Consider the following 12,839-nt stretch of genomic DNA (forward strand, 5'->3'; position numbering starts at 1 on the left):
CTAGGTTTAATTATGCCACAGCTGTGAGTTCACACAAACATTTGCAGAGGGGCTGGAGAGCTAGCGCAACAGGTAAGAGTGTTGGCTGTTCCTGCAGAGGACCCGGGTTTAGTTCCCTTTACCCAGAGCTCACAACTATCTGTGACTCCACTTTCAGAGGACCAGGCTCCCTCTGGCCTCTGAGGGCACTGCATACACACTAAGGTGTCCTTACACACGCAGAACACTCATACACATAAAAACAAAGACATGCTCTCATTGGTACTGTGAACTTCGGATAAACTACAGTGCTTTTTAAAAGCTGACTGGGGGTGGCATAGAACAGTAAAACCGTTTAAGGCCTGCCTGGACAACTAGTGAGAACCCTTTGTTTCAAAGCTTAAAAAACAAAATGGAAAGGGATGGGAAAATAGCTCGATAGCTAATGTCACACACACACACACACACACACACACACACACACACACACACAGTGCCTCAGAACAAGATTCACCAAGTGCTTAAGGGGGGGGGGGTGCGTTGCAAGGGCTGGTGCACCCATTAAGGCTGAGGTCACATTTGGGTGACTGACGGACACGGACAGACACATATTAATGACACTACCTAGTAGAGACGGTAACCCACCAGGCTCAGCAAGGCGAAGGGGAGCTGTTCACAGGCTCTGAGTCCCCTCCTGGCCCCAAGGATTCTTTCTTCTTTAGTTCTGAACTCTGGGTGCCCAGAAGACCCATTTGGTCACTGGCTGGGCTAAGCTTGATGTCTCTGAACTCACAGTGCTAGAGGCCAGGCACCAAGCCTCGGGTCCCCACCAGCCACCTGTGGTGACAGGGCAGCATGGGACACAAATGGGAAGAGCCAAGTGGAGACTTTGTAGAGGGTTTTGCGGGCAGCAAACCTGGCCAGTGGCATCAACCACCAATAAGAAAGCTTGGGTAAGCCCCAGGCTCCAGGACCAGGGCTTTCTGATGCCCCTCTGCAAGGCTTTCCCTGAGCAAGACCCCAAATAGCCAGGGCTCCACGGTGCCCTGTCCAGCTGGGTTTATCCCACCATCATTTCCTCTGTGGTATTTTGTAGCTTATTTTCTCCTCTACGGGAAACAAATTCCTAGCATTTCTGTTCCATTTTAGAAGTCAGGATATCATTACCGCTGTACGCTGACAGTGCACACATTGGCTGTGATATCTTTAAAGGACGCCCTACACAGACTGGCTTTGTAATCAGACAGACTACTGCCGAGGAGCTTTCTTTGATTCCCCAAAAGGGAACACACCTCTTGTAGATTTTCCTAAAGAAATGCTTCAGGAAACCAGAAAAGGAGTATATGGTCACAGCCCTCAGAACGAATATTACTTTCCTGATAGAGATGGGAACTGATGGCCCCATGTGACTCTGCTTTCATTTTGAGCCATTTTACCAGGCTCCGAGCATCCTCTCGGTTTTGTGGGAGTATTGACAGAATCCAAGGGCGCTGCCTCACCTTGACTGCAAGGTGGCGGGCACACTTCCCATCCGAGAGCCTGCGAGTCAGCACACACGGCTGTCTGAAATGAGGGATCTGTGGGTAGAAGAGCCTTTGGGTAGAAAGAGATGCAGGTCTCAGTTCTCTGCAGTTCAAGCCTTTCTAGCCAGGCTTCTCAGCCCAAGGCTACAATTCTAGCTTCCTGGGAAGTTGAGGTAGGAAAATCTCAAGTTCAAGACCAGCCTGGTTGACAGAGTTCAAGCCCAGTCTAGGCAACTTAGTGAGATTCTGTCTCAAAAAAAAAAAAGGGGAGGGGGGAATGGGATAGGACTCAGTGGTAGAGCACCTGCCCTAACAGGCACAAAACAAAACATTTTTTTTAAAATGTAATTATCAGGAGGCAAAGGCAGGTGGATCTCTGTGAGTTAGAGACTAGCCTGGTCTACATAGCAAGTTCCAGGCCAGCATGCCCACATGAGACCCATCTCAAAAAATAATAAAATATAATCATCTCAAAATCCTATTTCTATTTTTTCCAGATAACTACAAAACACAAAGGCCTTTTAAGGAATTTGGGTGCTAGGACCAACCTGGAAACTACACTGAGCTTACAGGCCAGCCCAAGGTTGAATCTCAAAATCATTTACCTTCCGGGTGGAATCAGATTCATTCACTAACTCTCTGGTCACCTTTCCTAAACAAGTGTAGAGCCGACCCCCTCCCCACTCACCCCTGTATGAGTCACCGTGGGGACAGGGTTCTGTGAGAACAGCAGGCTAATTGTCCTTAGGGACTGGAGCTGAGCCGTCTTCTGTCCTGGGAGAATGTGGCTGTTAAGCGATTGACTAATGGACAGGACTCTGGACTCTAGCCTGTGCTGAAATTCAGATGTAATAAACATTGAGGGGTGATGACCCACGCAGAGGCTCCGTGAGATGCCCATGAGTGTGTGCCTGGGTGGTTTGGATCAATGATGGCAGCCTCCTGTGACTTCAGTGGACTTGCGACCTAGTTTAAGGATATTACCCTGGGCTGACCAGGATTGCTAATTATCCCCAGGTCTCTAAGGATTCTCAGCACCCTGGCAAACCTGGACTCCATACTGTGCTGTCTGGGATCCAAGATGGCGTTCATTATTCAGTTATGCCTGAGGTGGGTCCACAGGTATGGATCCCTCCAACTGTAAACAGCGCTGGTGGCCGGGGACACCGAGAACCAGTGTCCTGGCAGTATCCTGCATAGCGGAGTCTCCCGTCTTTGTGCTTACACAAACAAACCCCACTGGACCGGGACATGAGTGTGCAAGGAATGCACTGCCTGCCTGTGAGTCTGGGAGGTAGAGGAGTCCACACCAATGGCCGTCCCTCCACCAAGCTTCACTAGGTGAGACTTCCAGTGTGCCTGGTCCCCGAATCCTGAGGCAGGATCAGGAAGGCAGTGCTCGCGTGCATACAGTGAGGAAAGCCAACTGTTCAAGTGCTGGGCACTTCTGGGGTCCGTCTGGATTCCTGAGATTCTCCCATCTTGGGGGGAGTAGGAGCCCCGGGAGGGCTCTGGGTGGAGGGCCGAGGACAGCAGCAGCAGAGAGAAAAGAGCCTCGTGCGGACTGCCCGGGTGCAGAGGACGAACATGATGCAGTTGGCCCCTCCCTGGAAGGTGTTTCCAATGCCCTGTGGGGGGGGGGGTGGGGAAGAGGCGTAAACACAGGGTGGGGGTGTCTTAGAAATGTAATCATGGGGAGTCAGTGGGCTGCTATGAATCTCATGACCTCGGGTCCCTGCCTCTAAACTGTCCTGGGATGAGTTCAGACACCTGGCCTTAACCAGAGCTCTGAACAGGTTTAAACTGGCCTCCTAGCCAGGACCTGCATTTAGGCTTTGTGCATTGAGAGGAACTCAGGATTAGTCAACCCTGCCAGGGCTTCTCTAGGTTACTGAGAACAAGGGGACACTCCTCACCTGCTTTGGGACAGGGACGGGACAATGAGCTACTCTGCTTCCCATCCTGGCTAACATACTGGGACCTGAGACGCATCTGTAGGGACGGGACCGTAGGGTAGCAGGGCCCACGGGAATAGACATACATGCAGAGCAACCAGCACCGGTGTCTGCACAGCTGGGGAGCCACAGAGGGTCAGGACGAAGCGCACGGTGCTCCAGACCCGGAGGCAGATGAATATGAGCGGAATCAGGATCAGCTTCTTATCAGCCGTGGAGGTGGAGGACCCTCGCTGCGGCTGGCGCCCCTCACAGATGGGCCGGTATTCTGAGAGCGCCTGGTGCTGTGTGGAGAACAGGGAGCAAAGACCGAGTGAGCTGGACGGGCCTCTTACCAGATCACCTATGCACGTCCAATGCCCACACCAGCCTCGGAAGGCAAGAGGCAGGCACTGTTGTCTTTTCCATTAGGACATGGGAAGGATTCGAGCCTTTCAGACCAGGAGCCCCCCCCCCCCCAATCTGCCAGCTCCCGGATCACACGCCCTGCCTACTCTGCATCTCCACAGAAGTGACTCAAAGCGTCTAGACCTCCACACACGATGAACAAGCTATCTTAGCCCTCAGGCCCGCTGCACATTCATCTCAGCTGAACGCACTTCATCCTTCTTCCAGCCACCCGTGTGACTAGGGAATCATTTTTTAGTCCTCTCTCTCCCGATCATACCTCACCTATGAGTCCCATCTTCAAATCCGACCCAGAATCTGGATACTCGGACCCACCACTAGGCATGATCACCATGTCTAATTTGTCTCCTTCCCATGGCAGGCTATCCCCAACACAGGTGGCAGGTTCTCAGATGTCAGGCAGGCTTGGTGAGCCCTCTGCTAAAAGCCCTTGGAGGCTCCATTTCAGCCCTTCCTTACAGGATCCCAGCTGGGTGAGCAAGCCGGGCTCAGTCTGACCTCCATCCCATGCTCTCCCGTGCTCACTCATCCAGCCAGGTGGCTCTCCTCCGACCCTAGGTCTCAGCCGGTCCTTGTATCTGAGAAAGCATTCCCAGTTTCCTGCAGTTCCCTCACCTTCAAGTCCTTAGCCAGTGTCACATCCAGAACGAAGCTCACAGCCAGCCATTCCACCTGTAGCCCTGACTCCATTGGCTTGCCATTGGCTGCTGTCTGTTTCCCATGGTTCTCTCGACCTCCATCCTCTGAGGTCATCCACCCTTGTTCCTCAGCTTATCCCCCGCCCCTCCACAATGCAAGATCCCCAGAATGCAGGCTTGCCCACAGGAGGGGCAGAGGAAGGTACGGAGACAGTCTTGGCTCTTGCATTCTTTAGGAATGGTTATCATGGCAGGAAAAATGTTCAGTTTCAAATCACAATCAAATCTGTAAAACCAACTGAGGTGACCAACGAGAGGTGCCGGTTTGAGCCTGTTCTGGGACGATGACACCCTGGTAAGGGAATAATATGTATAGCATCGCTGAGTGCCAACAATCAATGACTCATCTGATTAAGGGACTCCCTCCCTCCTCCCCAGGGGTCTGAGACAGCAGCCCGGGGAGCTGAATGCTTGCCTCACATAGCTGGGGAGGAGCAGGGCAGAGCAGGACAGGAGATGTGCTCCTCAGAGCTGAGCGTGCCTCCCGACTTATTCTCAGCTCTCCTTTCCCATCGCTAGGCAGGAAACGATCTATGTTCCCACTTCCCTGCCCACTTCATCTTCTTTTCTGAAAACTCTTGCCAAGTTCAAGAGGAAACTGTCACACGCAGAGACCAGCCTGGCAAACGGGGCTCCTGTCCTGCTCTAGAAAGGACGGAGACACAAGAGGATGAGGCTGGGTAGAGCTGGGGGCGGGGCTTTGTTCTCCAGGAGCTGCCCTTCATCTTCCCGGGCCAGTGGGAGGTGATAAGGGTATCCAGAAAGGCTTGGCCACTTGTCTGTGTGGTCATTGTTGGTCTTGTCCTCCAGCCAGGACTCCAGTGGAGCCAGTGAGGATATGACACAGGTGAGGAAGGACTAAATGGAGAACCGGGGTCTCAGAAGACACGGGTGTAAATGCTGTGCGGGGATGAGGTGCCCCAAGAACACAGATGCCTACAAGAAGTATCTGTCGGTCAGAAGTGGCTGCTCAGAGCCAGGCATGGTAGTCTTTAATCCCAGCACCGGGGAGGCAAGGGCAGGTGGATTCTGTGAGTTCAAGGCCAGCCAGAGCTACACAGTATAACTTTCAACAGTTCACCTGATTGTCTAAAAAGAGAGAGGGAGAGAGGGGGGAGGCAGAGAGAGAGAGAGAGAGAGAGAGAGAGAGAGAGAGAGAGAGAGAGAAATGAGCTGTTGGGTCAGCAGAATGAATCTACAGGCATGGGCAGCCTCGGTGATAGACTGTTTAAGCAAGCAGAGGCCCTGGGGTCTATCTCAAGCACTGAAAGACAACCCAATAAGACACATCCTCCTAGAGTTTCTGCCTTGAAAACTCAGGAGGTTAAAAGCTTAAAGTTTCTCCCTACTTGAGAGGCAGAGGCAGGAGAATCAAGAGTTTAAGGTTGTCCTCAGCTGTCCAGTGCCAGTCTGAGCTGCGTCAGACCCTGTCTCCAGGGCTAAGGGATATAGTTCATTCAATGGAGCGCTCAGCTAGCATGCACGAAGCCCCAGGTTCCAGCCCCAGCACGGCCAAACACGCTAGAGCATGCCAGTAACCCTAACACTTGGGAGGTAGAAGCAGGAGCAGAGAGTTTAAGGCCAGCCTGAACTACATGTTAACCCATCTCAACAAAACAAGACCTCGTCTCCAAAAAAAAAAGTTCATAAATACACGGCAGGAAATGGGGTTCTTTCTCACTGGCTGGAGTCTGAACCCAGCACACCTCTTTGGAAGCCATCACTGCTTTAGCTACTGACAAGTTTATTGGCTCCCATCTCTCCGAGGACAAACCTCCCGTTCTGGATAGATTTATGGTCTCCACAATTCTGATTGCCAAGGGTAACGAGGTGCATTATCTGTGGCTATCTCTATAGAAGCATCCTTGACTTTGATCTTAACTCCTTAGTGTAATTCCGGAGTTGGCCACACGGGAGCAGTGCAGGACCATGTGGAGCTATATTATCGCACTCGAGCACTAGTTTGGTTCTTCAGAGATACAGCTTGTCCCTTAGGGGCCACTGCAGTGGCACCTACCGCCCTGTTGATGTGCTTCCTGACCAAAAGGTACAGCAGAGGTAGCAAGATATAAGCCAGCATCTCCCACAGCTTCCCAGTCAGTAGCATCCACAGGACTCGGTCTTCAGCCTCCAGGTTGATCCAGCACCAGCCCACGGACACATCTGAGGCGTCGTAGCCTATCTTCTTTAGAGAGACGGCTGTCACCGTGATAGCCAACGGGACGCCCCAGCTGAAGAATAAAGAGAAAGAGAGGTGCCAAGGTTAGCTCATAACACCGCACAGTGTCGGCATGGACAAAACTGACTGGGGTCCTCCCTGAAGAGGACAGTGCTCCAAAAACCATCATCCGTGCTCCTGCAAAACAAGGGAGGGCAGCACTTGGTCAGGAGAAGGCCGGCTGGCCATCTCTAGCATCACAGAAACTGGGCATGTTGGTAAGTGCCTGTAGCACAGTGCTTGAGAGGTGAGACAGACCACTGTGAGATCCAGGCCAACCTGTACTACACAGTGAGATGCTAGCCTGGACTACAGAGTGAGACTCTCTCAAAACAACCTCCCAAATGACGCAGCTCAGTGGTCGAGATTACTGCTGCTCTTCCAGGATTCTAAGCACTACATGGTAACTCACAACCATCTGGGGCCAAGGGGACTTACTGCCTACCCATGGCCTAAAATCCCCGATCCAGACCCTGGGTTCCAACCCCAAGCTCCTCTAGGCTGCCAGGGAACTAAAGGAAGGTTTAATTAAACCTCACACAAATTCTGGTATCTGCAGACTGGTATAAACTGGTAACTCCAGTTTCGGGTGATTCAATGCCATCTTCTGGCACACACACGGTGAGCAGACAGACACACAGGCAAAACACTCATATTGAAAAAATAAAATGATTTAAAAATAAAATTTCAGTGCTCCTCAGAGAAGGTGTGGCCAGACGGTTCCAGCTCCTACATGCCCAGCTTTTCTCCTGGCATCCAGAGGGGCGAAGGCCAGTCTGCCAACATCAGCACATCTAGGTGTAAACACTCTAGTCAGTTTCTCAGTAACCCAGGGGAGCTTGAGGTTGCAGGATCTGGGAGAACCCAGGTTCTAGAATCACAGGCTATGCATAAATCCTCTTGGTCCTAAGGCCTCTTTTCTTACCTGGAGGAAGTGTAGCCTGGTAAGAGTCGAAGTGACCTCCTAGAACACCAGGCTGGCCAGGCTGGAGAGATGGCTCAGTGGTTAAGAGCACTGACTGCTTTTCCAGAGGTCCTGAGTTCAATTCCCAGCAACCACATGGCGGCTCACAACCATCTGATGCTTGCCATTTGGAGGACACTCCCACAGCAACACAACTGGAATTAGGCCCAAGTCCCAATCTCCTTCCCAGAATCCCTATCCAGTTTCCTTCCAAAACAGCTTCTCAGAGGGACACCTCCTATAGAGGTGACACATGGGTTGGCGGCTCTGACTTTGATGCAATGGGTTGGGTCCAGATTATCACTTTGTTGCCACCTGGGCAAGTTGCTTAGCTTCAGCCCGCCAGGCCAGCGTTCCCACAGGGTGGGGATGGTGACCAAGCCGTCTGAGGAAATCAGTATTCACAAAGCTCATGCAAGCCCAGGCAACCCACAGCCGCTGGCGGCCATCAAGGCTGTGATTAGAGCCAAGGCACGGCAGTGCGTGCCTGTAGTCCCGGCGCTTGGAAGGCAGACACTCTGGAGGCCAACCTGGGCTACACGGCTGTAGTGTTGTAATGTTATGGTGCTCATCAGAAGAGTGAAACGGGTGTGCATAGTGTGTGCATATATACATACATACATACATACATACATACACACACATGCATCATCCATGCCACAGATAAAATGTTCACATCCTTGAGTACATGAGCACTGTCTAGCCCTTCTCCTAAGGTCCCCAGCTGAGACAGGATTCTGCCAAATTCACTACTGAGAACCAGTGAACTTATTGGGATTCCTTACAGACCACAGGAGAGGGGTTACTGAGGCCATGGGCATTCCTCCTCTAAAGGCTGCATCTGTAAAGCCTTCCCTTAGCCAGTAGGAATGAGGACTTGCCAATGGCCACCTAGATAGATCCTGCCCCACCCCCATCTTTCTGGGCCTATGAGTACTCTACCTCTCCCCCAAGGCCAGGTACATGTAAGGCAGAGGTCCATACAACAGGCGGCTGGAAGTGGCTGGACACTTAGATGAGGGTCTTGTGACCTCTATGTCCTTGTGAAGAAATGTTAAAATGTTAACAGTCAACAGGTCTGGCTGGGGAAACCTCCATAAACAGGCTGAGAGGACAGGCTGAATCCCACAAGCTGCACTCTGACCTCCACATGTGTGCCATGGACATCCATGCCCTCCCTCACAAATAAATAAATATAATTTTGAAAAACACACATACACATACATACTTGTATTTCTATACCAAGTGCTCTGTGTGGCCACGCCCACACCGTCAGTGGACTTTCCCCAGGGACGCTTCGCTGAGCCCCGCTCTCCCCGGCTGGCCACAATCAGGAATTGAGAGTGATCTCAATCACACAAAGCAGCCTCACAACTTTTGTTTTCTGTAACATCTAAGATGAAAGTGAGAGGCAGGTCCCTAACCCCAGCACTGGGGAGGTTAAAGCAGGGGGATTGTCAGGAATCTAAAGCCAGCCTGGGCTATATAGTGAGACCAGTAGTGAAGCAATTGAGAACACAGAGAACAAGACACAGCCTGTAGCTTCCCCAGCAGTGACTAAGGGACGACCCCTTTGCTGGATGAAGGTACCAGAAACCTTCTGTGCTGCACACTGGCTTCCTCGATCTCTGTCCTCTGAACTCCACGCTGGATGCTCAGCTTCCTATCTGCCTGTCTCTGCCTCCACTCAGGGCTAACAACACTTTAAGCTTTATGTTTTAAAGATTTACTTATTTCATGGATATGCGTGTTTTGCCTGCGTGTATATATGCACACCATGTGGCAGCCAGAAGAGAATGCCAGATCCCTCAGAAGTGACGTCACTTACAGTTCAGGCAGCTGTAAGCCGCCATGTGGATGCTAGAAACCAAACCCAGGTCCTCTGCAAGAGCAGCAAATGATGCTCTTAACCGCACAGCCATCTCTCCATCCTGCCTCCACCCCACTGTTCTTCCCTCCTGGCTCTGGAGCTGGAAGTTCAAGGGTGAGAAGGTTTCTCTTGGGTCCTCTCTCCTTGACTCATAGATGGCATTGTCTCCTGGGATCCTTACAAACCCTGGGGAGCACAGCCCCTGAGTCCCAGGGACGAGCTAGAAGGGCCCAGAGAAGAGAAACCAGACACAATGACACTTGGCTTTTCCCCACTTAAGCCCTTCTGGGACCTCTCTATTCGTTGTAGTTTTAAATTCCCAGGGATATGAAACTAATTGTGCACAGGAAAGAGGCAAGCTACCCTCACACTAGGAATTCATATGATGGCCACAGGCAGGTGGTGGCTGTCCTCAGAATACCAATGTGCTGGATGCCCGCTCGAACCAGGCCCCTTGGGCATCCCAGCTCTGCCTGTCTGGGGAACTTCCGTTACAGAGTAGAGCACTTTCTGTAAGGGCATCCCTCATCCGCTTCACAGAGTTCTGTGGAGAAGCTGCTTACTGCTTTCCAAAGAGCACCTGAAGCCTGTCCCCAGGCCCAGCCTCCTATGTTGTAAGCCGGCTCCAGAGATCATTTGTGCCGCCAGCCCCTCCCACAACCAGATCCCTCTATTTCTCAGTTCCTCCAGATCTCTGGAGTTTGGCAACTGCTGAGTAGAAAACAAAGAGGGGGTCTTCCTTCACCCCTTCTATGCGCCAAATGGCAATTTCTGGTTTAAGGACTCAGTGGCTGTAGAAAGCCTTAAATGTTAAAAGAATTGGGGGGTGGGGTGGGGGATAGAGGAAACTCTAAGGCAACAATGTTTCAGTTCACAAAAGCTCTGGGGAGGAGCCAGCGGGAAGCCGCGCTGAACAGAGTAGAAGTTGCAAAGAGACAGCTTCCCCAAGACAATGGCCTCCCATTGTCCCTCTCATGGGGCAGAGCTGGGAGAGGTTCATGGGGTCAGTCTCTAGGAAGGCCGCCTTGAGGTCATTCTGTGGCTTCAGCTGTGGGAGGGGGAGGGGCGTCCTGTGCAATGCACAACATACCTGGTGATACTCTACTCCTCAGCAGATGGCCCTGCACACCTAGGTCCTGGCCATACTGGCCTGAAGAAAGATAAAATCTGCTTTACACTTGGAAGGATCAAAGCCTCTGGGCCCTTGCTCTGGGTTTCCCACTGCTAAGACTTTACCATATTACCTTGAAAAAAAAATAACCTTGGGTAGAACAGACAAAACCCAGCTCCAATTGGGGGCACTGAAGCCCTGGAGTATTGCTCAAGAGGCGGCTGCTCAGACGTTGCCCCTGTAGAGGGAATCATGGCTGCCCTGTACTTCCTACCCAGTGCCTTCCCTAAGCAGCTAAACTGTTAACTTGCAGCAGCTCAAGGTAGGGTGGGGCCATAGGATTGGCTTCCTGAGTTACACTTTCACTTAACGGCTAACCAGAGGCTGCTCTGTTCTAAGCACAGAGACCGCCCCACTCTCGAGTCTAAAAAGTAAGGAATTGCCTTTTGTACTATGAGTTGCGATCTGAACTCCTGTCTCAGCCCCCCTCCGCCCCCTGCCGCCCGCCGTGAACTGGTGGTATAAAAGGTTATTTCGCCTGCAGTCCACTTTATCAAATCCTCTCCCCCCGACACCTGGAAAGTATCTTTGTTGTGGAGATGAGCAGTGCATGATGGGACATGACTTAAATCATGACGGCACTTCCAAGGCAAGAGGCAGGCAGGTTGGTCTACAATAGGGAGGAGTTCCAGGCCCACCAAGACTATGTAGTGAGACCTGGCTAAAACAAGAGAAAAAGAAAATGTGAAGATTCTTTCGTAGAGCCTACTCCTCCCTTATCAGTGCTCGTAATAGCTCTAAAAGCCCCCGTCTGCAGACACCAACAACAGCAATGGCATCTGGGAGGTGAGAGAGAGAAGCCTGACCTTAATTCAAAGCCAGTCATTTGGGCTACACAGTGTGTTCTGGGCCAGCCGAAGCTACACAGTGCTAGACCTCGGCTAGAACAAAAGTCAAGATGGGTGTGGAGGATCACTCCTGTAATCCTTGCACTTGGGAGGTGGAGGCAGGAAGATCAAGAGTTTGACCGCTCATGGGGCTACACACCAAGTTTGAGGCCAGGTGTAGCTGAGAACCAGTCACAGAAAACATAAACAAACAGATTCTCTCTCCCCATCCACCCCACCCCGACTCTAGCAAAAGTCTTAGGACACTGGGACACCGCAGGAAGAAGCCCCAAATCCAGCTCTGCCCTTGAGTTCGTGGCAATCCCCCTGCTTCAGCCTCCTAAGTGCTGGGATTACAGGGATGCACTACAATGCTTGGTGGACCTACCTTTATAGTATGTTGGGACATTCGATTCCCCACAGAGTTTCTATATTCAACTTGAGACACAAGTCTCTTTCTTCTCCATCACCCAAGAGGGCGCCAGAGGCAGGTGAGCATGAGCAGGCAATTCAGCTGTGGTCACATTCACTCAAAGACTGCTGGAGGCCAGTTCAGTCAGACCCTGACCTCTGATCCTTGGAGATAACCCTCACATCCCACCCTCACCCACAGGACTCATGTTGACTCTGGAGCCCTTGCCAAGGGGAGGGTGGAGACAGCTTCATGGTTATCTCTGTTGCTATGAAGGAAGGGTGAGTTCAAGACGCCCCCCCTCCAGGCAATTCCAGCCCTGGCCACAGGTGGGCGTAACCAATGACCACAGAAACACATTCTTTTTGTTTTGTTTTGTTTTTTCGAGACAGGGTTTCTCTGTGTAGCCCTGGCTGTCCTGGAACTCACTCTGTAGACCAGGCTGGCCTCGAACTCAGAAATCCGCCTGCCTCTGCCTCCCAAGTGCTGGGATTAAAGGCATGTGCCACCACCGCCCGGCCAGAAACACATTCTTATAGGTCCACAACAGGAATGGTCAAAGATGAAGCAGAGACTGGAGAAGGAGCCTGGCTGAAAGCACTTTCTGCTCCTACAGAGGACCTGGGTTCAATACCCGGCTCCCACATAGTGGTTCACAGCCATCTGTAACTCCAGTCCCTGGGGACCCAACACCATCCTTGGGCACTACACACATGTGATACATGATGGCAAAACACCCATACAGAAAGGAAAGAGAGACAGAGAAACAGAGAGAGAGAGAGAGAGAGAGAGAGAGAGAGAGAGAGAGAGAGAG

The 12,839-nt window shown here is 51.7% G+C and overlaps 1 protein-coding gene across 1 annotated transcript in view; it reads right to left on the reverse strand.

Annotated features, from left to right (window-relative positions):
• Window positions 1–1,820: 1,820 nt before the first annotated feature.
• Window positions 1,821–12,839, reverse strand: part of Gpr157 (G protein-coupled receptor 157) — a 13,762-nt gene continuing 2,743 nt past the window's right edge. Inside the window, exons 2-4 of the mRNA XM_028757951.1 lie at window positions 6,581–6,794; window positions 3,544–3,741; window positions 1,821–3,130 (exon numbers count right to left, since the gene is read on the reverse strand). Coding sequence (XP_028613784.1) covers window positions 2,933–3,130; window positions 3,544–3,741; window positions 6,581–6,794 — 610 coding nt within the window. The 3' untranslated portion in view covers window positions 1,821–2,932. The remainder of the gene's footprint in view (window positions 3,131–3,543; window positions 3,742–6,580; window positions 6,795–12,839) is intronic.

The sequence above is a fragment of the Grammomys surdaster genome, unplaced genomic scaffold (assembly GCF_004785775.1).
Source record: "Grammomys surdaster isolate TR1022 unplaced genomic scaffold, NIH_TR_1.0 126185, whole genome shotgun sequence".
NCBI lineage: Eukaryota > Metazoa > Chordata > Mammalia > Rodentia > Muridae > Grammomys > Grammomys surdaster.